The 27,901-nt window shown below is 45.8% G+C and overlaps 2 protein-coding genes across 2 annotated transcripts in view; both read right to left on the bottom strand.

Moving 5' to 3' along the window:
- The window catches only part of PPIB (peptidylprolyl isomerase B), a 141,187-nt gene that overhangs the window by 2,061 nt on the left and 111,225 nt on the right, over window positions 1–27,901 (bottom strand). The window lies entirely within an intron of this gene.
- SCAMP5 (secretory carrier membrane protein 5) lies at window positions 3,154–26,935 on the bottom strand. Its single transcript, XM_083587049.1, has 8 exons — window positions 26,793–26,935; window positions 16,869–16,935; window positions 12,794–12,922; window positions 11,175–11,331; window positions 10,234–10,335; window positions 8,754–8,871; window positions 4,983–8,067; window positions 3,154–4,852 (listed from the first exon to the last, which is right to left on the bottom strand). The coding sequence occupies exons 2-7, from the start codon at window positions 16,873–16,875 to the stop codon at window positions 7,873–7,875; spliced, it is 708 nt and encodes a 235-aa protein (XP_083443175.1). The 5' UTR covers window positions 16,876–16,935; window positions 26,793–26,935; the 3' UTR covers window positions 3,154–4,852; window positions 4,983–7,872.

Genomic DNA, 27,901 nt, shown 5'->3' on the forward strand with positions numbered 1-27,901 from the left:
AAGTATGTCATGGCCTTTGGCTAGAACAATAAACTTGTGAAGTGATCTAATACTCAGTGATGATCAGTTTATGAAACTGTGTTAGTTAAGTAACTAAAAGGCATGGAGTATTTTAAAAGATGCAAAGGATTACCTGTTTGAAAATGAAGATGGTCTAAATTAAGGTGTTTCAATATTGCCTGGGTATTTTGTTTCAAGAATGGATACTGAGGGCATGCAACCCTTATGTAATTTGTATACATGCTGTTCCTGACGTTGCCTGTTTTTAAGTGCTTAATAAACACATAAACCTAATGTGTCTAATTCCCCCATTTTTCAAACTGCACATTATCAGCTTTCCAACTGCACACCAAAAAAACCTCCTCCCCCAGCCCCGCAACCATACACTTGCTGACTACTCACCCAATTAGCAACCCATGCAAGAATCTATATCCACCCACTTTCTTGCCTGTCTGTCACAGCTATCTGGCAGTCTCTCCCTCTCTCTCATATCAGCTTCTCGAACATTTTTGTATTCCTCTTCACCATCTCTGCATCTGACTCCTCTTTTCTCTTGCCATTTTCTTTCCGATGAATTCTTCTCCAACAATGCACCCATTTTTTATTTTATTTTTGTGGTGATGCACCATCACAATACAAAACCAAACCAAAAGCACAACCTTTGATATAATTTGTTTTATTAATTAGTCTCCAGGTTGACACCATTTCATCAGGGACAGACATGGAATGACTGAATAATCACAAGTGGTCCCCATATTTAAAAACCCCACCCCTTGCTTTTCCCATTTGTTCTCTATATAACATTTGTTTAAAAACTCTGTTGTGAATTAGATACATTGAGATGATTACTTATGGCACCACAGCTATTTGAGGAGTCTCTGAAAAGAAATGCAGAACAGGATTGCCAGTGTCTCTCTCTTCTTTACCAAACAGAAGCTCAGCGGAGGAGAAACCTCTGCCCTGCCTAAGCAAGGGAAACTCACAAGAATTCAATGCACAATGATTTAGAAGCCATTATATTCCCTTTTTGAAAAATAAATTATTACAAATGCATTCAGCCCACAATTGTTCCCTATCAGATTGAATTTTTTCCCATGAGTAACTCAGTCCAGCCATCAGCATCCAGCAAATGAAAACCCTTCTAAGACGTTACTGTCTCAAGTGGCAGCCCATAAGCAACACCCACTACTTCAAGGCCTATTGGTGCTACCATTTCAGCACACAGTGGACGCTGGAAATGCAGCTGCAAGATGGCCTTGGGGGACAAGAAGCCAGAACCCAACTAAGGAGGAAAAAGCAGTGGGAAGCTAAACGTCAGGACAGATGAACAGAAGCTGGTGCTGGTAACCGTGAGGTTTGGTGCATGAGGTTTGTGAATGCAGAAGACATCTATGGCTTACCATAGGTGCTGGGAGATGACAGCAAGCAATGGAACAATATGTAATTGCAGATGATGGGACACCACAAGCAGAAAAGCCCTGCTGGATTAGACCAAAGGCCCATCAAGTCCAGCATCCTGCTCTCACTGCGACAAGGCCAGATGCATATGAAAACCCCACTAGCAAGACATGAATACAACAGAACTCACTCACTCTTGTTCCCCGGCAGCTGTTATTCACAGTTACATTGTCTGTGACACTGGGGGTATCCTTTCTGGTTCAGCTCCAAGCACCTCTTCTCCAATCCATCTCAAGGAGGCATTCTTTCAGCACCTCCAATGCCTGCAAACAGCAAGCTGGCTGGCACAGAGCCCACAGTCATTCCCCACTTGCATGGTCTCCATTTGGGAGAGCCACAGAGAATGAACAAATTCTCTAGCCTAGAATCCCTGAGATGCAGTTTGGGCACAAGATTTATCTGTACTAAAAACGCGCCTGCCGTTTTGGCTTACAACAAAACCTGTGAACAAGGGAGGATAGATGCTAACACACACACACCCTAGAGCTGATATCATTTGGGTCCTGTTATCACCAAGCTGGTCAACCTGGGATGGGACTGTATTACTTCCAGCTGCAGGTGTGATTTCACATGATGGAAAGCCCCTTCATTCAAAAACAACAACATCTCTACATGAAGAAAACTAGCACATCAGGGAGATAAATCCTGGCTTAGCCTTCTCACTGCTTGCTTTCCATGTACAGGGATTTTTTTCATTTTTTAAAGGAGGAACATTTACCTGAAGTACTGTTGGGGAAAAATAAAAAATTGTCCAGTAGAAGAAGAGGAGTTTGGATTTGATATCCCACTTTATCACTACCCGAAGGAGTCTCAAAGCGGCTAACATTCTCCTTTCCCTTCCTCCCCCACAACAAACACTCTGTGAGCTGAGTGGGGCTGAAAGACTTCAAAGAAGTGTGACTGGCCCAAGGTCACCCAGCAGCTGCATGTGGAGGAGCAGAGACGCGAACCTGGTTCACCAGATTACGAGTCTACTGCTCTTAACTACTACACCACACTGGCTCTCACAATTTAATTTAATTTAATTAATTTATTAAAAGTAGCAATTTAATTAAATTTTTTTGACTGCATCAGACCAACCTACCTGAATCTGAAGTACTGTGTTCAGTTCTAGGCACTGCAGAGGATACTGATAAACAGAGCATGTCCAGAAGTGGGCAAGAAAGATGGCTAGAGGCCTGGAGACCAAGTCCTTCAAGGAAAGTTCGAAGGAGTTGGACATCTCTAGCTGGAGAAGAGACAATTAAGAGATGATGTGATAGCCATCTTCAAATACAGTGGTGCCTCGCAAGACGAAAAGAATCCGTTCGGCGAGTCTCTTCGTCTTGCGGTTTTTTCGTCTTGCGAAGCAAGCCCATTAGCGGATTAGCGGATTAGCGCTATTAGCGGCTTAGCGGGTCAGCTGATAAGCGGCTTAGCGGATCAGCTGATTAGCGGCTTAGCGGATCAGCTGATAAGTGGCTTAGCGGATCAGCTGTTCAGCGGCTTAGCGGATCAGCTGATAAGCGGCTTAGCAGCTTGGGAAAAAGGGGGGGGAGGAAAAAAACCCCGCAGGAACTCGCAAGACATTTTCGTCTTGCGAAGCAAGCCCATAGGAAATTCGTTTTGCGAAGCACCTCCAAAACGGAAAACCCTTTCGTCTAGGGGGTTTTCCGTCTTGCGAGGCATTCGTCTTGCGGGGCACCACTGTACTGTGCTGGTTAGAGTATTGGGCTGGAGCCTGGGAGACCAGGGTTCAAATTCCCTACTCAGCCATGAAGTTCACTGAGTGACCTCGGGCCAGTCACAATCTCTCAACCTATCCTACCTCACAGGGTCGTTGTGAGGATTAAAATGGAGAGGGGGAGAACTGTGTGTGCCACCTTGCGCTCCAGAGAGGAAGTGAAGAAGTGAGAGATAGTCATGTAAAATAATAGAATCACAGAATAGTAGAGTTGGAAGGGGCCACGAGGGTCTTCTAATCCCACCCCCTGCAATGCAGGGATATTTTGCCCAACGTGGGGGTCAAACCCATGACCCTGAGTGTAAGAGTCTCATGCTCTACCAGCTGACCTATCCATGATGATAATAATAATAATAGCAGAGGGCTGAACTAGTTGATTTTGAGGTCCCTTACAACTCCTTATGATTCTACCATTCAAGATTCAAGCTAATGAGCCGTTACGTGCAAGCTGAAGGAATACTTCCCCAAAACGAATTCACCACTGCAGAGAGAATTGCTCATCATGTATACCTGAAGGGCATTTTCCCTCTTGGGGATCAAGAGCTACAGATCATCTTCAAACCACATTGTTCCCCCCCATTCCCTTCACAGACTCGACCAACTTCTCTAATCCCAGAGCTGCAAGGATCATTACAGAGCACTGCCAGGCACACTCAATGGGAAGCAAGTTCCCCCCTTCTTGTTGCTGCATTTGAAAGCAGGGCTCCCTGAATTTCTCAAGTCTGACTCCTCCGACTGATGAGCGAGATGAACAGAGGCCAAGCTGTTCCAACTGATTCCATCTGCTCAGAATGACAAAGCTGGCTTCCCATCTTCGAGAACAGGCCGGCCTTTGCAGTTTTTAACGAGAGAAACAGGCATGCACTGAGAAGGTGGGTGGACTTCTACAGGGATGCTTAAAAATAGCAGAGTTTAAAAAAACCTTGCTGCTTCCCCCCTGCCCCACCAACACATACATTAACCCATTTCACAGAACCAACACAGGAGCAGGAAATATGCTCTTGTGAAGCAGAAGGAGGAAATTGCAGGTGATGGAGGTGAGGGGAGAAAAGGGAGGTAAAAAGCTTCAAGAAGGGAGGAAAAGCACACCACCAATCTGAACGAGTTTTGAAAGTATTCTTCTTTGGTGGTCTCTAATCCTACGGGATTAACCCACTTTTATTAGATCTAACACAACAGAGGAAGAAGTTGCTGCAGGTAGCCAAAGAGAATGGCTGCCCATATAATAACTCCATTCTGGAGGACCCACCAAAATTAAGGTGAAAAGAATGTACTTTTACCAAAAGTCTACATTAAGTTCTGAAGGCAGACAAGACTCTTTTAAGTGTCTCTGATTCAGTGGAACTGCCAATCTTTAATAAACCCTGAATGCACACACACACTTGTGAGGCCGAACAGTAATGATCTAGCGACAGAGAATACAGCAAGGTAAGATGCAGGGGCAGAGGAAGGCATAAACATACTTCACAGCCACTTGAACACCAGGGAATATCACGTTCTCTTATTCAAAGCACACAATCCCATAAAGCAAACAAACAATAGCCCTGTTCAAGCACCATGGGTACCAACCCACTTAATGAGCAAGGGAGTGAATATGGTGACCCCATCTCCCAACAACTCCATCCTTATCCACTCAGTCCCTACACCCTTCCTGCATTGACCTGGGAAGACCTAGAGGAGGCAAATGCAAGTATAAGTCACCCACCAGACCTTTCCATCTCAACATGCAAAGGTTGGGAACCGAGGGGAGGAGGGGCAGGGTCCATGGGGGGGCACTGGGAGCAGGGCCTGCACACATAACCCTCTGCCTCCTACCTGGGTTATATTTCCTGTTCAGGTGTAGCACTGTATTTCACTTTGGGAAGGACCATGACTCAGTGGCCGAACACCTGCTTTCATGCAGAAGGTCCCAGGTTGAACCTCCAGCATCTCCCAGTAGGGCTGGGAGAGACCCCTAGCTGATACCTTGGAGAGTGGGAGTGGCTGCCAGTCAGTGTGGGCTATACTGAGCCAGATGAACCAATGGCCTGACTTGGTATGAACCAGCTTCCTATGTTCTGATGTTGGATATGATGGGGAAGAGGGTGTTCTGGCCAAGGAAACCAGAATGAGTTGCCGAATTATTTGTTATTTTATTTTTATTAATTAAATTTATATGCTGCCCTTCCTCCATAGATCTCAGGGTGAGTTAAAATACAAGATAAAATACAAGATCCATACTCAGATCAAGAAAAAGCATTGGAGATTGAAGTGAAAGTCTGCTCAGGATGAAGTAGAGGCTTCCATGTTCTGAAAAGCGCTTGTCCATGTGTGGTGGCTCTTCACACAAGACAGCCTGTTATAGACAAGCTTCACATTAATTCCTATACAGAAGCATCTTCTGTGCCTGCATGTTTTTTAAAAAAACAAAAATCCATAGAGCAGCCTTGTGGCTCTGTGGAAATACTGATACAAATCAATGAAAATACAATTACTGGATGCTGGGCCTTCTGGCACCACCAGACAATTCAGAAACATTAGGAATTGTACTACAATGTTTCGGCCAAGGAAAGAAAAAACTCCACTCTTTATATTTAGTTGAGAATTGCCGTGTATTAGTGAGCCAATGGAATTTGGAACGTTGTTCATAGAAGAAGAAGAATTTAGATTTGATATCCCGCTTTATCACTAACCGAAGGAGTCTCAAAGCAGCTAACATTCTCCTTTCCCTTCCTTCCCCACAACAAACACTCTGTGAGGTGAGTGAGGCTGAAAGACTTCAGAGAAGTGTGACTAGCCCAAGGTCACCCAGCAGCTGCATGTGGAGGAGCAGAGATGCAAACCCGGTTCACCAGATTACGAGTCTACTGCTCTTAACCACTACACCACACTGGCTCTCATAGAATTATAGTGTTTGAAGGATGCCAAGGGCCCTCTAGTCCAATCCCCTGCAATGTAGGAATCACTGCTAAAGCATCCATGACTGATGGCCATCCAACCTCTGCCTAAAAACCTCCAAGGAAGGACAGTCCACAACCTCCTGCGGGAGACCTGTCACACAGCTCTTGCTGTCAGAAAGTTTTTCTTGATGTGTAGTCGGAATTTCCTTTCTTGTAGCTTGAATCCAATTGTTTAAGTCCTACCCACCAGAGCAGGAGAAAACAAGCTTGCTTCATCTTCCACGCAATAGTTCAGATATTTGAATATGGCTATCATATCTCCTCTCAGTCTCCGTAAAATTATGAGGTCATGGAACCAATTGCCTGGTTGGGGGGAGGCTCTCGCTGACCAGAGGTCTTCGAGCACAAGTTGAACAACCACCAGTTGGTGATGCTCTACATCTGGGTTTGTGGCATCAAGCAGGGGCTTGAACTATATGGCCCACACAACGGGGTGGGGAACCTCAGACCTTTTGGCCCTTCCCCCAGGCAACACCCCTCACTTGACCCTGTTACTTACACACACACACACACACACACTTTTCATGATTTTGCCTGGCTGGAATGTGTCTTGAATTCTGATTGAACTCTTGCTTGTCTAGATGGAAGGCAGAGAGAAACTAGCCTGCTGTCCAAAGGTAACACAGGCGTTCATAGCTCCACTTGGTTTTGCCTCTGGCCCTGCACACCACCAGCACATGGCCCTCGAAAGCTTGTCCAGAAGGGAACAAGATCCTCTCCATGATTCTAGGTATGGGGCTTCTGGGGTTGGGGGCATGTTTGGAATGTGGTTCACACTGAACACAGAATTCTGCTCCAGTTCAAACAGGGCAGCTCTACAGCACTGCTCATAACTTTGTTTTTTAAGCCACACACTAGCACTGCCTTCCTATTGATACATCGGAAGAGTAAATGGACTTGTTTATAATACCGCACGTTAAGGTAAGTGGTAACCTCTGGTGGATCAGCATGGAATGAAAAGGTTGAGCTCTGGTTTTGAGAGTGGAGAAAGAGTGTGAAAAAGAGCAGGGTTTAAACGCTAAAAAGCCAGCAATGCCCTACGTCAGAAACATGCAGCCCCCCCCAGGTGTTGGATTACTACACCCATCATCTCTGACCATGCTGGCCAGGGCTGATGGGAGTTGGAGACCTTAACACCCAAAGGGTCACAGGCTCCCTAACCCTGTTCTATACAGTATAAGTTGCAAATAGCTGAGACAGAATGAACCCAACAAAGTTCTTGCAACAGGCAGCTATTGTGAACTGGGTTATTCATGAAACCCCCAGAGTGTCCCTTTAGTAGCTCTTGAATGTTTGGGCTCTCCACGCTCACCCCGGCTGATGCAGCTATAATATCATCTACCACCACAGTAAAATTTAAAAACCACCACTGTACATAGTTTCACAAAAGGGGGAGGGAGACCAGCACACACATGTACAGTCACTACAGCACGGCACAATAGTCCTGCATGTCAATGCAACAGCTTCTTCAGATTGGGGGGAGTGGGAGAGAGAGAACAAATTATCTCCAAGGACAATTATCCTAGAACGAAGTCAAAGGGTGGAGGAAGAATAACAATTTTGACATGCCTCCATCCCATCAAGGAGGCTATTATACAGCCAGCCCTGTGCCAACCCTCCTATACAGTGGAATTTACATACACAGAGAAACACACACGCTCTCCTCCAGTTCTTCCTGCCCACTTCAAGTCACAACCCTCTCAGGTTCACATCTCACTCGGGAAGTTCTAGTTGGGTGGGGAAGGTCACACCTCACATGTCATTGGGGTAGTTATAGTTAGGAGTGGCAGAATACTGCGTCTCGTGTGGCATCATGGCTCCCTGCGCAGCACCGACCGCCACGTTCTGAGCTGCCTGCTGCACGTGGGGGTTCTTCCAGGCTCCCGTCGTCCACTCCTCTTGCGCTTTGCTGATACTCCCACCGCTTCCCCGGTAAAATTTATGGACCTGGAATGGGGGAAAGAAAAACAGGGTCGTTCATCACCTTTTTCAGTTGAGCCTTGGAAGGACAAACAAAGGAGTCAAGCTCACAGTTGTTTCTTTGGGGAAATCATGTAGCCATCTAACATCAGAAGAGCTCTGCATGATCAGGCCAAGGGCCCCTCTAGTTCAGCATCCTGCTTTCACCAGACCCCCATGGGAAGCCTGCAAGCAGGACCTGGGTGCAACAGCACTCTCCCCACTTCTGAATCCAAGTAACTAGTATTCTGAGTACCCATTGATAAGCCTTTATTCTCCATGAAACTGTATAATACTCTTTTAATTCAAGTTGGTGATCATCCATAGTTTAACTGTGCACCATGTGAAAAAGTTCTTTCTTTTATCTGACCTGAATCTTGCTGGTGGCTGCCCAAGATTCTCCAAGTACGTGGACAGATACTTCTGAGGCACACATTAAATATATAGGTGTGAGGTGCACACAGAAAAAAATGTAAAAGCAGCTTCTTGGTGACTGATATACACCAATCAAAATCCATGCATACTGCACGTCACTTGTGTGAACACAGTCATGTCAACTCTGGCCTTTGGAAACAGAAGGATCAGCCAACAGGAGTCTCCTGGGCATTCTCAGCCAATAGAGTGTGAGATATATCTATGTAGCATCCCCATGCAAAACCTTTCCCACATCTTACCATACTGAGGGCAATGAAGGAGAAGACAGACATGGCTGTGAACATGATGGTGGGGATGAGCATCACGACAGCCGACCCCACGTTTGTCCCAAAGAAAGATATTGCTGCAATCCAGCCACTGCAGAGAAACAATGAGAGTAAGGGGAAACATTGTGAGGAAGCTATGGAGCTGCTACTGCCACCACTCAGAACCACTCCTTTGAGTCATAACCTGGAGAAAGGTCATAGTGCAGCGGCAGAGAGCCTGCTTTGCATGCAGAAGGTCCCAGGTTCCAAGCTCAGAAGGTGGCCTCTAGGTCGTTATATCAGTTATATTTGCCTTATAGGATTTCTCAGCTAAGGCCAGTTCTTGAGCCAAGCTTGTTGGGTAGTTAATATTTTCAGAATCTTGTTGGAGCACTTTAAGATGAGTTGACCAATCCAGAACAGTGGAAGGAGGAGGAGGAATGGCCTCATCTAGAATTAACTCATTCAGCTCCCTCTTACCCCCCTCCTTTTGGAGAAAATAATGTGTGGTTTTGCTCTGTCTCCTTCAGGGTTCTGGGGAGCTGATTAACGAATCTGGCATAATTCCCAGAACTTTGCAGTTCTTTCTAGTAAGTACCATAATAATTATGATTATTCTTTGGCAGTTTGCAGAAGTCAATTATCTCCATATGTGGTGGCCTTGAATTTATGAGTCCGGCGTCAGTGCCATCCAGCAGAAGGGAGCATTTTGGAGACTCTCTGCAGCTGCCACCTGGGCTCACTCATCCAACAGTTCTGATAATCAATATGTTTCTCTTCCTTAATTTATAACTAGTACAGTGGTACCTCAGGTTAAGAACTTAATTCGTTCCAGAGGTCCGTTCTTAACCTGAAACTCTTCTTAACCTGAAGCACCACTTTAACTAATGGGGCCTCCCACTGCCGTCGTCGCACAATTTCTGTTCTCATCCTGAAGCAAAGTTCTTAACCCGAGGTACTATTTCTGGGTTAGCGGAGTCTGTAACCTGAAGCGTCTGTAACCTGAAGTGTCTGTAACCCAAGGTATTACTGTATCTTGTAAACTTTGGCTCAACCTTGCGTTTGGCACAGTCTAGCAAAGTGCTCCAGCTTCATGCAGCCTCACAGTTTAGGGGAACAATAAAACAATGGGATAAAACAATAAATTAAAACAACAAAACGAAGCACTAAAAGGTGTTAAGAAATAAAATGGAAGAGAGGATAAAAACAAATGCTATGGGTTGGTTATAGAGCAGAAACTTGCCTTACAGTTGACCTTAGAGCTCAAAACCCTGCCTCAAGCATTCGGCAGCCACCTTCCCCTCTCCTACACAGCAGGTATGAAGGACAGAAAGGGCATTCAATCCCTGGCATCTCCAGCTAACGAGAACATAGGGCAGTTCCCTATCCCTGATCTAGGCCATACAGTTAATTGCCTAAATATTTATTTTAAGTGGATGGCTGCTCTTGTTAACACCTTAGATGTTCAACTTACCAGACTCCCCAGCCGGGGATCCCGACTGCCTGGATGATGCTGATCACCAGCTGAGCCATGAAGGTGAAGAAGAAAGCCATGAAGCTGAAGGAGCTGTCTGTCCTACAAAAGAAAAGAGCCCATCATTGTTGCTTTCTCCACTGCTGTTACTGAAAACCAGTCCAACAACTAGGCAGGTCTCCCACCAGCAGTCAAGACTCAAAAGGAAAGAGAGAGTGCTCTTTTGTACTTTGAAAAGAGACCTGTCACCAAACAAGATGACCCAGCTAGGATGTAAGCAGCTTCCAGAAAAAGACAGGAGGGAAAGCACCTATTTATTGATGGGTGAACAGAGAAAGGATGACCAAGCTAGCATTAATTTGCAGTGCTAATTTTAAAAAGCTTTCCCCCATTTCTGCATGCCTAAGAACATCGAACACACACTGAAGATGACTAGGACTGCTTGGAAACGGAGAGGACATACTGCCACAATGCCTTTCCTTATAGTGATAGTGATCAGACACATGGCTTAAAGTCATGGGCGGGGGCAAGGATGGATAAGAGAAGGAAGGGTGATGTGATTCGCAGGTGAGAACTACAGAAGCAGAAATGTGTCGTAGAAGCTGGAGACCACCATCGGTTATTCTCTGTGCACAGGAGAATAAAACAGCAACTAAGAAATGGGTGGATATGGAGGGGTTACTGAACGCAGTAGCAAAGGGGTGGGAAACCTGTGGCCTTCCAGATGTTGCCGGACTATAATGCCCATCATCCCACACTGTTGATCAGGCTAGCTGGAGCTGATGGGAGTTGAGAGTCCAACAGCAAGTGGAAGCCATGGATTTCCCATCTGTGCAGTAGGACCTAGCCAAAAGAACTGAGGAGCACACTGGGGTGGGGCTGGAGAATGAGAGAGAGAGAGAGAGAGAGAGAGAGAGAGATAAGCTGTGCCTATCACTTACTTGAAGGCTTTGTAAATGGGTCTAAACCAGCAGACATAGGAGCAAGGCGTAAAGAGAATGAGCCAGAGAATTGCCAGTCCAAAGTTAACTGCTCCACCACCTCCGATCATCCACGCAAGGCAACCAATCAGATTCACTGCCAAGGTGATGCTATTCACTGCAAACACATTTATCGAAAGAGACACACAGAGAGAGGAGCAAAAGTAGCAGATCACACAGCAAGAGCTGGACAAGCTGAGAATGGGAAAGATAAACGAGTTCAGAGCTTCAATGAAGAATAATAAGTGCCGCTTCCACAATTTTCTAAGGGTGTTTCCAGACCATAGCTATTTTCAGGTATGATTCAACCACATGCTGGCAAATTCAGGTTATGCAATTAAAGCTGAGTTAGAGGCCTTGCCCAACAAACCCACTTCTCCAAAATGACAGGAACCTAGCCTCCCAACTCTTTTACAAACAAATCAGTATGAATGTTCTATAAACACACATTGTCTGGAAGTGCCCCTAGTCAGGCTTCTCACATTCCCTTTGGGAAAGGCAAGGAAGAGAGACAAAGGAGTAGAACAACAAAAAGGAACCAAATAAATCTACCCTCTTAACAGTCAACAACTACCTACAGTGTTGTTGTTTTAAATTGTTTTTATTAAATATTTTGAGACTACACTGACGACTGAGTTGGCCCTTACGGAAACAGAAACCAGGAACAAAGACAAAGGCTGGGACTGGAAAACTGTTTCATGCTGGCCAAAACATTTTGTCCAGATCTGAAGAATTAATACTCTATCTGGACATGGTTCCACTCATATGTCTACAAATAATAACCTAGGATTGCCATATTTCAAAAGGTGTAAATCCAGACACAAAAGTTGTTTCCTCGGCCCAGTATACCTGAAGGAGCATCTCCACCCCCATCGTTCAGCCCAGACACTGAGGTCCAGCTCTGAGGGCCTTCTGGAGGTTCCCTCACTGAGAGAAGTGAAGTTACAGGGAACCAGGCAGAGGGCCTTCTCGGTAGTGGCGCCCGCCCTGTGGAACGCCCTTCCATCAGATGTCAAGGAAATAAACAACTATCTGACTTTTAGAAGACATCTGAAGGCAGCCCTATTTAGGGAAGTTTTTAATGTCTGATGTCCCTTTTCTTCAGCCATTGTGACCCTTTTCTTAAATAGCAATTAGAAAACAAAATGGCAGACAGACTATTGACACCACATCAGTCCACTGCTTAAAATCTTGCAGACTGCCCATATGTTACCAGGCCAAGGTCAAGTTCTTGTCTTAATTTACAAAACCTTTAACAACTTGAGTCCAGGATGCCTTTATGACCACCTGATGCCTTCGATATCCAGGATCTTTCAGGGTATATCTGTTGGAGGTCCCCCAAGGCTAAGATTGGCAGCTCATATCTGCCAGGAGCCCCACATTCCGCATTGTGAGCCTAATTCTGCCTCTCTGGCCAAAAAAATTCTATCAATATTGAAAATAAATTAAAATTTTAAATTCAGATTTGTGGAAAGGGAAATGAAAGAGTGGGTCCCTTACTGCTTCTGGTCCATGCTTCCCCACTTACACCCACTGGAATGCTGGCTTGCCCTTTTAACCCTCCAACCTCCACAACTTACACATCCAGAGGTAGTAAAGACGTTTGACTGTGGTTCGGTGTAGGGGTGGGATTTCCTCATCAAAATCCTGGTAAAAGCACGGTTTCAATGGGATGAAATGAGGGAGAGGAGGGAAATTGTTCATTCTTTCTGCAAGAAAAACAGAAGGCAAGTTGTTTCTTTTCCATTTCCCTCCACAAGTAATATTCAGTATTTAAGCAGGGACGTTTCTGAATGGTTCAACACTTTTGTACACAATGATTGTATACAAAAGCTAGGCACAAAACCATGGCTTGCACTAACCATATTAAACAACAATGGCTTAGCAAAAACAAACCATGGTATTGCCATTATGTCTGAACCCAGCATATATCTCTGCCACCCTTGTAACAACCCTACTGTGAAAATACTATAGGCAAGGGATGGGCATTCTGTGGCTTCCCATATGTTGCTGAACTAGCATTCACATGGTCCTTGGCCACTGACCATGCTGGGGACAAATGGTGTTGGAGTCCAACAATATATAGAGTGCCAAGTTCCCAAGCCCTGTTATAAGCAAAAAGCAGAGATAGAACAGCTTGCCTTGAGTCACTCAGTGATTTCATATGTTCAGACTGGGGGACTTCCTGGTGTACAGATGACGCTCTTGATCATTGCAGCATTGCAACTTTCAACTAGCCATATTGCAGATCCTCTGAACTTACTTTGTCCATGAGAATGTGAGTGCAAATGCACAGTAGTTTGATATGTGTTTCAGAAGTGACTGCATTTTCTAAAAAAGAACTCCCCATTCTGCTTCCAAGGACAGTTCCATGAATAATGTAAATACTTCTCTTTTCGTCGGTCCCCCATCCCCAAAGCACACTTATCTGTATGTAAAGTTAGCAACCTCCTTTGCACCTGTTCTGTGACAAAGATAACACAGAAGCTGATGCCCCAGACAGTGGGGGAGCAGAGAGAAGAGGACATTCTAACAAACCATTACTGGTTGCGATGACTAAATTAATTATTCAGAATCCCCAGACAATGAGCTGTGCATCTTATTTGTGACAATTTGCTTGAGGTGAACAGGAGCAGTTCAATATGCAATCCTAAGAACATTTGCCTGGAGGTGAACCTGTGGAAAGAAGATTTATTCCTAAGAAGGGCCTGCCCAAGACAATTTAGCACTTTAGATATAAAATCTAAATGGCACTGTTTCATGCCATCACCTCCCAGCAGTAAAAATCCAATAATAAATTAAATGAATGACAATGATATCCCAGGTCTGAGTCAACAGCCCTTCTGCCTAATGGCAGATTTGGCTTAACTTCCAAGAAAATACATTCATGATCAACAGCATAACATATTGATTAGAGGGTAGGGAGGGCAGAGAAATGACAGAGGTCTATAGAACTATGTACAGTGAGAGGAACTGTTTCCCCCTCTCTTGGTGCTCTGGGGTTCGTGGGACTGATAACAGCCACAATAATATAAAAGGCTCATTTGGGTGACTTTCAGGTCAAGGGAGAAGGGCGACTGACATACAGAAAAGGGACCACTAGCATTCCAATGATGAGTGCCATTAAGAAGTCTGGAAGCCTTCCCTATGCAATCAAAATCCAGAGTGTATAATTGGGCTGATTTCCGTCGACATCAAGGGTGGGGAACCTCTGGTTCACAGGCTACACCCCCTGGTACTCCTGCCAGGGGTACCAGTTTGGCCTTCCCCCCCCCCCCACACACACACCTGACATTACAGTGGTGCCCCGCAAGACGAATGCCTCGCTAAACGAAAAACCCGCAAGACGAAAGGGTTTTACGATTTTTAGCGGCTTCGCAAGACGAATTTCCCTATGGGCTTGCTTCGCAAGACGAAAGCCCATAGGGAAATCTCCGGGGACAGCGGGGAAGTGCTGCGCTCCTTCTCCTCTGTTCCCGGACCTGTCCTGAAGACTTGCGGTGGGAGGAAGGTTTTCCTCCCCACCGCCAACATTCAGAACAGCATTCTGAATGTTGGCGGTGGGGAGGAAAGCCCTCCTCCCACCCCAAGCTGCGGATGTCTGCCCGGCGCAAGGGGCTCTCTGCTTAAGAGCGCCCCTCGCGCCGGGCAGCAGGCTGCTATCCGCAGCTTGGAGAGCCCTGCGGGGAACTCCTGCAGGGCTCCCCAAGCTGCAGATGTCTGCCCCACGCGAGGGGCGCTCTGCTTCAGAGCGCCCCTCACGGGCAGCAGGCTGCTATCCGCAGCCTAGGCAGCCCTGCCGGAACTCTTCTGAAGGCTGGCGGCGGGAGAAGGGCTTTTCTTCCCACCGCCAGCCTTCAGAAGGCTGTTCTGAAGGCTGGCGGTGGGGAGAAAAGTCCTTCTCCCCCCACCCCCCGCCAGCCTTCAGAAGAGGTCCGGGGACAGACTGTCCCCGGACCTGGTCTGAAGGTGGTCTCCATAGGAATGCATTAATTGATTTTCAATGCATTCCTATGGGAAACCGTGCTTCGCAAGACGAAAAACTCACAAGAAGAAAAAACTTGCGGAACGAATTAATTTCGTCTTGCGAGGCACCACTGTATAGGTGATGTTAGGTGTGGCACTGGTATTCATATGGCTTCAAATGAACAGTTGGGAGCTGAAAATGAACTCCTGGTGGTTCCTTTGCTGGAGCAAGGCATGCTTCCACTGCCCACGAATGGAGGAAGGAGGAGGAAGTGATTTCCACTGAAACACTTGCTAATATGGATAGGCCTTTCTTGTCCATTTTAACAGCATTTTCAATGGAAACTGCTTTCTGCTCCTGAAGCAAGGTTCAACACAGGGCTATTTGAAAGCCCTTTTGCAAGCAGCCCTTGCTGTAACTCTACATCACTGAGGAATTGTGGGTGACTTCTGCCATAGACCATTCTACATATCAGTGACAGCCAATGTAGCATCCCCCAGATGTTCTTGGCTTCCAGCTCCCATCAGTCCCAGCTAACATGGTCAATGGCCAGGGATGATGGGGAGTCAACAACAATGGGAAGCGACCACATTGGCTATCCCTGGCATATACTCATGGCAATCTCCTTCTCTGAGTGTGGACTCTTGTGCAGTCAGAACAGCACCATCTACACACAAGAGAGAGGCATCAGCAGACTCAGTGGAACCCCAAGGTGTGTGGAAGTACAGACACACACACAAATCTACAAGAAAAGGGGGGGAAATGGAGGAAGAGTCCCATAAGCACGCTTTGTGGGAATGGATTGTTGGCTGACTGCTGTGGTGGGGCAGAGGAAGAAGGAAATTGAATATCCTGAAAGAAGGCATGGCCAGCTGGCTGCCTTGAACAACAGGATTCAAGACTGCAACAAAATCTGTGTTTCCTGAAATTAACCAAATAAGAGCACAAAACTTATTACCAGTGCCCTACCTGACACTGCTAAGTATTTGGGGCAACCAGAACAAATACAGTCAAAGCAAAAGTTGGCTTTTTAATGGCTGCAAGACTATTAATCTCTAAATACTGGAAATATCTGAAGGGCCACTCTATAGAGGCTTAGTATGAAAAGCTATTGGTATTGGCAGTTTCAGAGAAGATTATCTCTCAAGTACGATTATTTGGAGGACAAATCAAAGAAGCCAAGTTTTGCACCATTTGGTCAGGCTTCATTGATTATTTAGCTAAATTGAAAGATCCTAGTGGAATACCAAAATGGTTTGCATTCATATGGGGCCAATAATCTCCACTACGTATTCTTTTCAAAGTCCAGATACCTTTGATGGGTACAAGAAGTTGTGACTGGAGATTTCTGTGAAGCAACAGACGGGCATCTCTAGACTGGTCCCACTTATTGCTGTCTATCTTTGGCCATTGGCAGACCACTGACAGATCAACACTGTGAATTGCTATGAAAGTGGGAGCTCTGTCCATCAAAAGTTGTCGCTGTGTCAAACACAGGCATCTCAGGAATACTGATCTTGTCATCAAGTCTTGACCCACTTCAGCCTCCCAGTTCAGGCTTGAACATGGGAATATACAAACTACTGTCCCAGGATAAAAAGTGTTGATAGAACCAGGCCTTGCTCAGAGCATCAATTCCTCACATAATGAAAGCTTTAGTTTACAAGGAAATCTTATTGTCATCTTACCTCCCATGATGTCGCTCAGTCTTTATTTCACAGATAGACAGAAGAACTTGTCACACCACCAATAAAGCTGAAATAAATCAGGGAACAGTTATGTGGATAGCATCATTATATAGTTTTGCCACCAGATGACACTGAACTTATTTGTATCTGATTGGAGCCAGGCACTTCCTGCTTGTTTGAGAGAAATAATCAAGTACTGGGCTAGCTTTATGACTTGTGTGTGCTCCCAAGACTTCAATGACAACAGATATGATGTTAAAGGAAGAGACATGGGATAAACATGTCCTTGACATGCAAGCCTTTCCACTTCTGATAGACCCGGCCTAAGTGCAATTTGCTTCCTTTGCTGGCTCAAAATCCAAGGGAACATTTGCAGTGGCTTGGCACCACTCAAAACAAAAGCATCACCACCTCAGTAAACATAAGAACAATGTAAATAAGGGGTGGGGAACTTTTTTTCCAGCTGAGGGCCACGTTACCTTCTGGGCAAGCTTCTTAGAGGCACAGACCAGTGGTGGACAGGGCCAGACACAAATGTGGGTGGAGAAATGAATGCAAAGTTTATAGTTTGTACACACACTCCTCTCTAGTCTCCAGACTAACAAGAGGCATTATTCCAAGGACATATTCCAACCATGCAAAAACACTTGGGGGGGCAAGGTAAAGGTAAAGGTACCCCGACCATTAGGTCCAGTCGTGACCGACTCTGGGGTTGCGGCGCTCATCTCGCTTTATTGGCCGAGGGAGCCGGCATACAGCTTCCGGGTCATGTGACCAGCATGACTAAGCCGCTTCTGGCGAACCAGAGCAGTGCACGGAAACGCCGTTTACCTTCCCGCCGGAGCAGTACCTATTTATCTACTTGCACTTTGACATGCTTTCCAACTGCTAGGTTGGCAGGAGCAGAGACCGAGCAATGGGAGCTCACCCCATCGCGGGGATGCGAACCGCCAACCTTCTGATCGGCAAGTCCTAGGCTCTGTGGTTTAACCCACAGCACCACCCGCGTCCCATTAAGGGTTACAGCATGGAGAGAATTCCCAGGGAACCAGATATAGAAGCCTGGAAGGCCACATTTATTTCCAAACCATTATATAAAGAGTAAGGCCTTCTTAGCTATTTTAAGCCTGATATATTTGCCGCCCTGGGCTCCTTTGGGAGAAACAGGCAGGGGGAATATACATTTAATGGTATAATAATAATTGTGCTCATCTTCCTATTCTTTCCCAGTCAATTAGAATCCCTTTCCTAAGTAGATAAATTGGAAATGCACAAGATCTGACCAGCAACTGACAGGCAAAGCTGTTAGAGGCATCCATAGCCAGCGTCCAGCAGAAGCCTGTGTTGCTAAACAAACCGGCTTTAGCCTAAGAAGTTAAAAAAGGTTCTGCAATGTAGGACAGACATACTTAGCCTCTGGCTCTTCCTGAGTAACCTATGAGTGACCTACACTGACCCACACTACTCTCTAATCCACAGATACAGACCTGGACAGGAAGAGCCAGAATAGATCTACAAGGACAGCCAGCTTGACTGTAGTAGCACTACAGTCCCATACTTTGGCTCATGTTTTCTGAAGGATGTATCCAAAAAATCCAAGCTTCTGCCTTATGACATCCAGATGAAAATACAGCAGAATGCATTGTCCTCATAGAGGATTATCTCCCTGTTTTCTTGCAGGTATTGGTTTGGTGCATTCCCAAGGACTTAGAGCAGGTGACTCTATAGCTGCATACGCACCATATACTTAAAGCATGTGGCTTCCTCCAGAGAATATTGGGAACCGTAGTTTACCCACATAGAGCCACAATGCCTAGCACTTCCTGAACATACTACAGTTCCCAGGATTCTTTGTTGGAACTATTGTATGTGCTTTAAATGTATGGTGCACAGACACACCTATGCTAAGCTTAGAGTCTTCTGCACAAGGTCTGCACAAACCAGGATTGCAAACCATAGTTTGAACACTCTTTGCAAATCTATTGTTTCATTTGATTCCACTGATACCTCATCTTTCTTCCAAGGAGCTCAAGGAGGTTACACAGCACTTTCTCCTTCTACAGTGGTACCTCGGGTTAAGTACTTAATTAGTTCCGGAGGTCCATTTTTAACCTGAAACTGTTCTTAACCTGAAGCACCACTTTAGCTAATGGGGTCTCCTGCTGCTGCCACGCTGCCGGAGCACGATTTCTGTTCTCATCCTGAAGCAAAGTTCTTAACCCGAGGTACTATTTCTGGGTTAGCGGAGTCTGTAACCTGAAGCGTATGTAACCTGAGGTACCACTGTATCTGTAGTCTCACAACAACCCTATGAGGTAAGCTAGGCTTAAAGACTGGCCAAAGGTTACCCCAAGTAGCTTCATGGCTAATCAGTTCATGGACATGGTGATAGCTCAGCACCCACCTCCAATTCTGTGTAGGGACCCTCTGTGTCTTGCGGAAAAATTGAGGTGCTGTGACCCCTAAAGGTTCCAGATTGGCCTCCACCGTCTTACTGCCCAATGGCCCAGCTTGTTCCTCTGTAAATGTGCTTTGGGGAGTGCCAGGTCCTCGTCTGAAGAGGATTTGTCCAGTAGGCCGCATGACAGTTAACAATAACTTAAGAGGTACACAAATCAATGCCACTTTGAAAGGTTCGATCCACTATCTTGATTCAAAATAGCATTCAATAGTATTGAAATATATACAAAAAAAACCTGCCCCTTGATCTCAGGAACCATCATGCCAAGTTTGGTGACTACACCTCAAGAGGTGTCTGAATGTAGAGAGAATAGACAGAGGGGCAAACAGCAACTTTCCAAAATATACACCAGAAGAAAAGAAGATACTGTGGGGGAGAGGGGGATGACAGAACCAAAATATGCAAATCCTGTATTTTTTCCATCTATAAGACTCCAAATTAAGGGGACTCCAAATTAAGAAAACACCCCTCAGCACTACCCGTGTATAGGACGAGCCCCAAATTTAAACCTAATTTTTTGGCAAAAAAACCCCTAGTCTTATACATGGAAAAATATGGTACTTATATGTGCTTATCCCATACTAAATGTTTTCAGAACTGGTTCTCAGATTTGAACTTATAGATTACATGGATTAGCATGAAAAACCATTTACAGATCTTTCCGAGAACTAATGTTTCCGTTTCATTTATTTACTTAAATGTTTTAATGTCACACCCTACATTGCAATTAACACTTAAAAACTAATGACAACCATATTAAAGCTAGCACAAAACAATAAGCGAAAACAAAAACAAAATTAGCATTAAGTGGCTTTTTAAAAAAAGCCAGAGCAAACAAGGTCTTCTCTTGGTGGCAAAAGGATTTTAAATTCAGTGCCAGGGAAGCTTTCTTGGGGAGAGAGTTCCATAAATGCAACAAGGGAGGCTGTCCCAACCTGATACCAGCCCAGTGTTTTGGACTAGAACCCAAGTGATGTGTCTTTTCTGAAAAATGTCAAAGTTGCATAGGGGAATTTTCAGTTTGCAGGAAATGATTCTGAGCAGGGGTGGGAACTGAATCTGACCAGTGGGGCAGATCCCCAGGCCACCTTTAGAAGATGGATTGGGCTGCAGCCCCGTCAATCACCTCCAATCATCTTATTAGGTGACAACTTTAGAGGGACTCACTAACCAACTGATTGAACCCCTTTGAAGATGTGCTAATCAGCTTATTTGGGTTGAGAGAATGCATTCAGTGAGGCTTGCTGTAACCCCGAAGCAGCTGATTGGCAGTTACGGTATGCCCTTTTAATGTCAGCTTACAGGGGTGATTTGTATCAAAATGCTCTTGCAAATGGACATTCTTCCTCCCCAAACTGGCAGTTGTAAAAACTTTCATGTGCTGGGCAGCACCAAGAGTAACTCCCATCAGCTGTGCTAGAAAGTTCCCAGTAGGAAACTCCCTAGTGCAGCCAATCCCAGCAGGTCTCACAGATCAGTGCTGTCAGTGAGTGCCACTCACCAAGAAATGGAATACAGGTGTTAAATCAATTCAAAACAAGACATGATCAGGAGGAAAGTTTAAGTTCCCAATTGCTCATTTGCAGCCAAATATTTACCTGCCCCACACCTGGCATCACATATGTAAGGTGTGGGGCAGGTGAGTGTGGTTAGGGGGAAATGGCCTGGGGGACCCAACTGTGACCTTTGCTGGGTATAATTAGGCCAATAGGTTGGAGGTTCCTCAGTGCTGCCCGAAGGAATGATCTAATCTAGCATGTCTATTCAAACTGCATTTAGTAAACAAAGCTAAACACTTTGAAACTGCCAAGTTTGTCTAACGAGGTATTTTCACTTAGAATCCATTCACTGTTACTAATACAGTGGTACCTCGGGTTACATACTTCAGGTTACATGCGCTTCAGGTTACAGACTCTGCTAACCCAGAAATAATACCTCGGGTTAAGAACTTTGCTTCAGGATGAGAACAAAAATCGTGCTCCGGCGGCACAGCAGCAGCAGGAGGCCCCATTGGCTAAAGTGGTACCTCAGGTTAAGAACAGTTTCAGATTAAGAACGGACCTCTGGAACGAATTAAGTACTTAACCCAAGGTACCAAGGAAAAATAAAAGCACTGTGAAATTTTCTTCCCCACATCACTATTAGAACCGATCCCTTGTGACCATTAGCCCTGCTTGCTGCAACTGATGGGTTCAGGAATCCAACAACAGATAGAGGGCACCAGGTTGGGAAAGGCTGGAATAAATACCAAGCCTTGTGCAAATGGGCATTTTCAGAATCTTAAAATGTGAATGATTCAAGCACAGTTATACAAGCTGCATAGGAAAGCTGCCTTATAACAAATCAGTGGCAGGCTCCTGTCCCAAAACATGGATGGCAACGACTCTTAATTGTCGTTAATTGTCTTAATTGTCGAGGAAGAGATAACTTCTCAGGCTAATAGTGGTAAAGGCTCAGCAGGAAGCAGGGGGTCCAGAGGTCAAGGTTCCAAGATGCACAAACAAGGCAAGTGGTTCATAACGAAATGGAAACTACACAGATGTCCCAAGAGTTGACACATCCCTTGTGTCAAGTTATTAAAGAAAGGATGGGGTGAGCTCACTCAGGGGGGACTCTTGTCATACGAGGCTGCTGAGTGTGCACGTATCTGTTCTGAGTGGGTGCATCTAATCCCACCAAGGAAGGGGGTGCCTGGTTCTTGACAACAAAACTATCTCCTGCCCCTCTGCCTCCAACTCTGAAATCAACTCTGGCCATAAGAAGCTGCCTTATAGTGAGTCAGGCCAATTGGTCCATCTAGCTCAGTATTGACTCTCCAGGGTTTCAGGTAAGGAATCTTTGTTGAGAGAGTCAGAACTTACAGGGTTAAGAGTTCTGAGTGATGACGCCTCACATTCTGAGGGCGGGTTGAGAACACTGGGAGTGGCCAGTATCTCTGAGAGAGAGAGAGAAAGACACACACAGTGTGCGTGTTTGCTCTGAGGGAGAAAGGAGCAACATGGGCGAACTGTCGCCAGGCAGAAGATTTACGATGTGTTGATCTGTACGAGAATAAAGACTTTAGATAAGGAGACTGCTGTGTTTCAGCCTGAGTTATTACCACACGACAGAACGTTCCTGCTTCTACTTCTGCTGTGTTTACTCTGCTGGAGTCAAAGGTCTTTGAGAAGGGTCAGAGCTGCGCGAGGGAAGTGTGCCGGACCCCCCGGACTAAATTGACTTCGAATAATCTTTTCCAGCCTGATTTAGAGATGATGGGGATTGATTGAACCTGGGATCTCCTGCATGCAAGACAGGTGGCTACATCCCTTTCCTAAGGAGGTTTCTCCTCGAATTTAGCAAAAGTTGGCTTCCCTGCAATTTCCACTCATTAATTTTATGGATGTTATGGAACGAGACTTAAGTTTTCTCTCTCTTTCCCCACACCACCTCATAACTTTGTAAACCATGGTCATATTCCACTTAATATTCTTTCTCTTTAAGCGCAACTTGCCTAACATGTTCTGCCATCTTAATCATTTGGGTTGTGATTTCTGCACCTCTTCCAGCTCTACAATAGCTACAGCATGTTGTTGTTGTTGTTTAGTCATTTAGTCGTGTCCGACTCTTCGTGACCCCATGGACCAGAGAACAGAAACCTCCATATACATTTGCCATCACTCGAAAGTGTAAGACAATAATCTGCAAATGCCCACAAATTCTGCTGTTCTCATATTACAGGTGACAGCAGCCTCTCTGCTTCCAGCCAGGTGACTGGATTGGGAACAGAGGAAGCTGCATTGAACAGTCAGTCCACTGATCCACTTAGCTCAGTACTGTCCATCCTGACAGTGGCTCTCCAGGGTTTCAGACAGCAGTCTTTCATGGCCCTATCCGGAGATGCCAGGGATTGAACCTCAGGTCATCTAAATGCTCTATGAAGAAGCGATGGTGCTTCGGCCTGAGATGGTGCCACCAAGGAAGGACTTTGGTGCAGAAACACGTCCAGGGCCTGTCCAACAGAATAAGCGAGGGGGGTGCAAATGCAGCAGAACAGGCTTACTGAAATATTCTGAAATAAGTGAAGTAATACATATTGCCACTTAAAGAGCACCCACCCACACCTCATAAGTCCATTAAGTCTAGGGTCTAAAATGCCAGCTGCACCACTGAGAGTAGACCCTATTTTGAGTAATGTGAAGGAACACCAGGTAGCCTTGTGTAAGAGAAATAATAAGAAAAGGCATTTCATTTTCCAGCTGAGAAAGACAGACTCTGCTGCTACCTAATTTCCAAATGTAATACCCCTAGGCTGGGTTTCAAACTGATTGATGCACACTCAACTGCCTTTCATCTCAGGAGGACAAGTAAACATGCAAAGGATTGGACTGAAGAGCTTGTGCATATTTTAGGACTTCAGTCCAACCCAAGCAGATATTTCAGCATTGGTTGGACCCAACACTTTTGACCTTATAAATAATAGAAGTCCCATCTTCATCCAAAACATCATTTGCAGATGAATGGAGCCTGAACATCTACCCTAAGGAGTTTATGGTTGTTTCTCTCTCTGAGGGTTGCTCTCTGCTTATTACTATCTCTCTTTCTAATGCAAATAAATGCCCATACTTCTGGGAGATAAAATCTAGTTATAAAACAATGCCATTTTTGTTTTCTTTCTACATATACACAAGTACATTGATTCTCAAGTCAATTTTTGAAGTCCCCAGGAAACAATTGCTTATACTTTTGTGAGAATGGGTCCATCTGAATGACTTTCCCAAAGAAAACATCATCCTACACTAACCTTCCCCAACCTGGTGCCCTGCAAATGTTGCTTGGAAATGGGAGCTATAAGCATAGACCATGCCTAGAAAGTACGGAGATGTAAGTGCAGGTAAGCCTTGTGTTAGAAGTGCCAATGCGCTTGATTCAACACAAGGCAGCTACGTAGGTTTATTGACCTGTACTAGCTGGCGTGTTCAAGTCCCCCGCTCTGTACTAAATAACACTGTTAGACAGTTACAGTGGTACCTCGGGTTACATACGCTTCAGGTTACAGACTCCGCTAACCCAGAAATAGTGCTTCAGGTTAAGAACTTTGCTTCAGGATGAGAACAGAAATTGTGCGACGACGGCAGTGGGAGGCCCCATTAGCTAAAGTGGTGCTTCAGGTTAAGAAGAGTTTCAGGTTAAGAATGGACCTCCAGAACAAATTAAGTACTTAACCCGAGGTACCACTATATATCATTAATTATATTTATTTATTTCATAAATTTTGTACACTGCTTGATTGTGACAAACCAAACAAGTCTCAAAGTGGTTTACAAAAAGATAAAAACAAGAAAATCAGGGGGGGGGGAATACAATACTATAAACAGACAGAAAGTTAAAATACTAAAACAGATCAAAATTCACATAAGCATTTCTAAGCATCTGGATAGGCTTGCCTTGAACAACAATATGTTTAGGTTAGCCACAGATCCTAGGCCTCTGTTAGCAAAACGGAAGAATCAGCTTGAAAGAAATGAACCTCATACTTGAGCAGCCACATCATAAAGGTGACAAGATTATGTATCAAGTCCCTGGCTTTGGATACATTTGCAGCCAAGATTCCAAGCGAGAAATGATGCATAAGAGAAGGTCAACACAGGCTGTGTACACACCAGACCTTTAAAGCACATCCGAAGCACACACATCACAAAGAATCCTGAGAACTGTGGTTTGTTAAGGGTGCTAGGAATTGTAGCACAGTGAAGGGTAAACTACAATCCCCAGGATTCCTGAGGACAGGTTATGTGCTTTGAATGTACTTTAAAGGTATGGTGTAGGATGCTGCCTTATACTGAGGGCTCATCCTGACTTCCTTTTGCACTGTGCTTTCCAGGAACAGGTCCATGCTTTAAAGCTCTGTATCCGACCAGGGTGTTTTTTTGTTTTTGTTTTAACACTTTCCCCAGGGAACCTCACATTTTACCACTGAATCAGGCCAAATGGCAATCCACAGAAAATTTGAGTGCTGTTTGCTTCAATTCAGTGCCAAAAGGTGAATTTTCCCAAGGAAAACGCCAGGACAAAAAAATACCACTTGGACACGGAGCTTTAAAGTCCAGACCTGTGACTAGAAACACAGCACAAAAGGGAGTCTGGGTGAGCCCTGAGTCAACCATTGGTCCACCCAGCTCCATATTGCCTATGAGACTGGCAGAGGTTCTCCAAGGTTTCAGGCAGGGATGTCTTCTTGACCTATCTGGAGATGCCAGGGGCTGAACCTGCAAATTTCTGTATGCAAAGCTGAAGCTCTACCACTGAGCTGTGACCTTGGATAATACAGAATCTAGGTGATCTTATCCAACTTCCTGCTCAGTTAAAGAATCCAGAGCTGAAGCATCTCCAGCAGATGACTGTTCTGCCTGCCTCTGCTTGAAGACCTCCAGCCATGGAGAACACACCTGCCCAGGTCATTGCTTTCATTGGTCAACTGCTCTTACCATCAAGAAGTTCCTCCTAATGTTCAACCAAAATCATTAGATCACACACACACACACACACACACACACACACACTTACTAAGGCCTTCTTAATGCATATAACTCCTCCTCAACACAAACCTGCCCTTAAACTCTCTGACAGCGCCATCCTATTATCTACCTATTGAAAGTAAATCTTGCTTATTTCTGTGGCGTTAACTGGCAGTCAATTGGTTTTGGCATAGTGGAGATGTAACCCACAAAATTTGGAATGTTCAGGGTTAACCGTGGAAGAGGACAACTGCCTTAGGGAAGATGCTGATTGGATGGAGTTCAGCAAAGCCCTTGGTTCTACAATACCATAGCTGAGGTCACTCTGCAAACACATTTTGTCTCTGTTGGAATATCTTTGCACACTCATGCACTCATTGGAGGGGTGGGAAGAGAAGGAACTTACCGTTTTACATAAATATAACCCATATAGAGCAGAACAGTTTACACACACTAACCACAGACACATATCTACCGGAAGGCCTCAAAATGCAGGAACCCCCGCTCCCCACCAGCACCATCAGTGTCAACAGCTTGCGGATGGAACCTGCACAGTCTTTTGCCTCTAATCCCTTTTTCCTTTTTGCACGGCGCTCCTGTTGGGGGAGGAGCCATGCATCTTGCAAAGGTTCGCAGAGAAAAGGGAAAGCCAAGAGGTAGCTCCCCTGATCCACGTTCCCCCCCCCGCCCCGTTTTTTGTTTTTGCAAGGGTGGAGTGCGGAGAATGAGGGGAAGAGACGCGCCGGGGAAAGGCTCCATTGCACGTATCCTCTCCAGGAAATCGCACTGAAGGCCCCATTGCTCGGCCCCGGGGAAAGCTAAGCACAACCCCGTCCCCATCTCCCCGAAGGCACCACGCTAACATAGCGCGGGGAGGGCAGCGGACTGGGAAGAGGAGGCCTCTTTGCCCGGGCGTCCAACGGGCGAGGCCTCCGCCCTTCTCCATCCCCCGCTTTTAGGACTCACCGCTTCGCTGCCCCGGTCCTCGGGCCCCGCCGAATGTCTCCCCCGGATCCTGACCCGCAGCGCCCACCGGCGCCTCCTGCTGCAGCGGCCGCAGCTCTCGCGAGGCTCCTCCGATCCTCCTTCTCCTCCCCCCGCCCCGCACGCACCCAGGGCTGGGTGGCTCCGGCGGATGAGAGAGGGGCGGGGCGGGGCGGAGGCGGAGATGTTGCCGCTGTCCCCGGTGCTGAAACGTCTCTGGGTGCGGCGAGCAGCCGGAGAGGAGGAGCCGGGATGCAAGGCGGAGGAGATGCGAGGCTGCTGGTGCCTACAGTACCAGGAGGCAGTGGCGTAGCGTGGGGGGTGCAGGGGGGGCCGGCCGCACCGGGCGCAACATCTGGGGGTTAGGGTTAGGGGGCGCAAATCCACGGGTTAGGGGTGCAAATTACTTGCCTTGCCCCGGATTCTGACAACCCACGCTACGCCACTGCCAGGAGGAGGACTTCAGGGCCTGCTCAGCCGAATGAGCAAGCCCCCTCCAAGCAGAAGGGCTGGCTTAGCGCATACTGACGCGCACATTTATTTATAAAACCATGCCCTCTCATAAAATATCAGGGTGCAGTACAGCAATAGAAGGGCATCGTTTTTAGAAAACATGCACATTAAGAGCAGTAAAGAACACTCGTTAAAATGATCGGCCACTTCAGAAAACAGTGAACTTTAAACAAGGTTTAAATGTTTTAAAAGCTGTATAAGCCTGTCAACATTATATTAAAAATAAAACACCTGTTCAAGAGACACCTGAATATCAAAACTGAGGGTGCCTGCCACATCTCTGCTGGAAGAGTGTTCCACAACATGGGACCAGCAACACTAAATGGCCAACTTCTGGTTGAGGCTGGTCAGGACTCTATAACACAAGGGGCAACTAATTGCGCTTATCTCTGTTACCAGATTGAGCTTTAAGGGTTCAGGTGGTCCTTAAGGTATCCTGGACCCAAGCTGTGCCAGGCTTTGTACAGTGACACAAGGGCCTTGAACCTGGCCCAGCTGCCTATGGGCATATGTTGCCATCTAAAGAGCACTGCTTACTACCAAGACCATTAAGTCCAGAGTCTAAAATTCCCAGTGGG

The sequence above is a fragment of the Podarcis filfolensis genome, assembly GCF_964270895.1.
Source record: "Podarcis filfolensis genome assembly, chromosome: 14".
NCBI classification, from domain to species: domain Eukaryota; kingdom Metazoa; phylum Chordata; class Lepidosauria; order Squamata; family Lacertidae; genus Podarcis; species Podarcis filfolensis.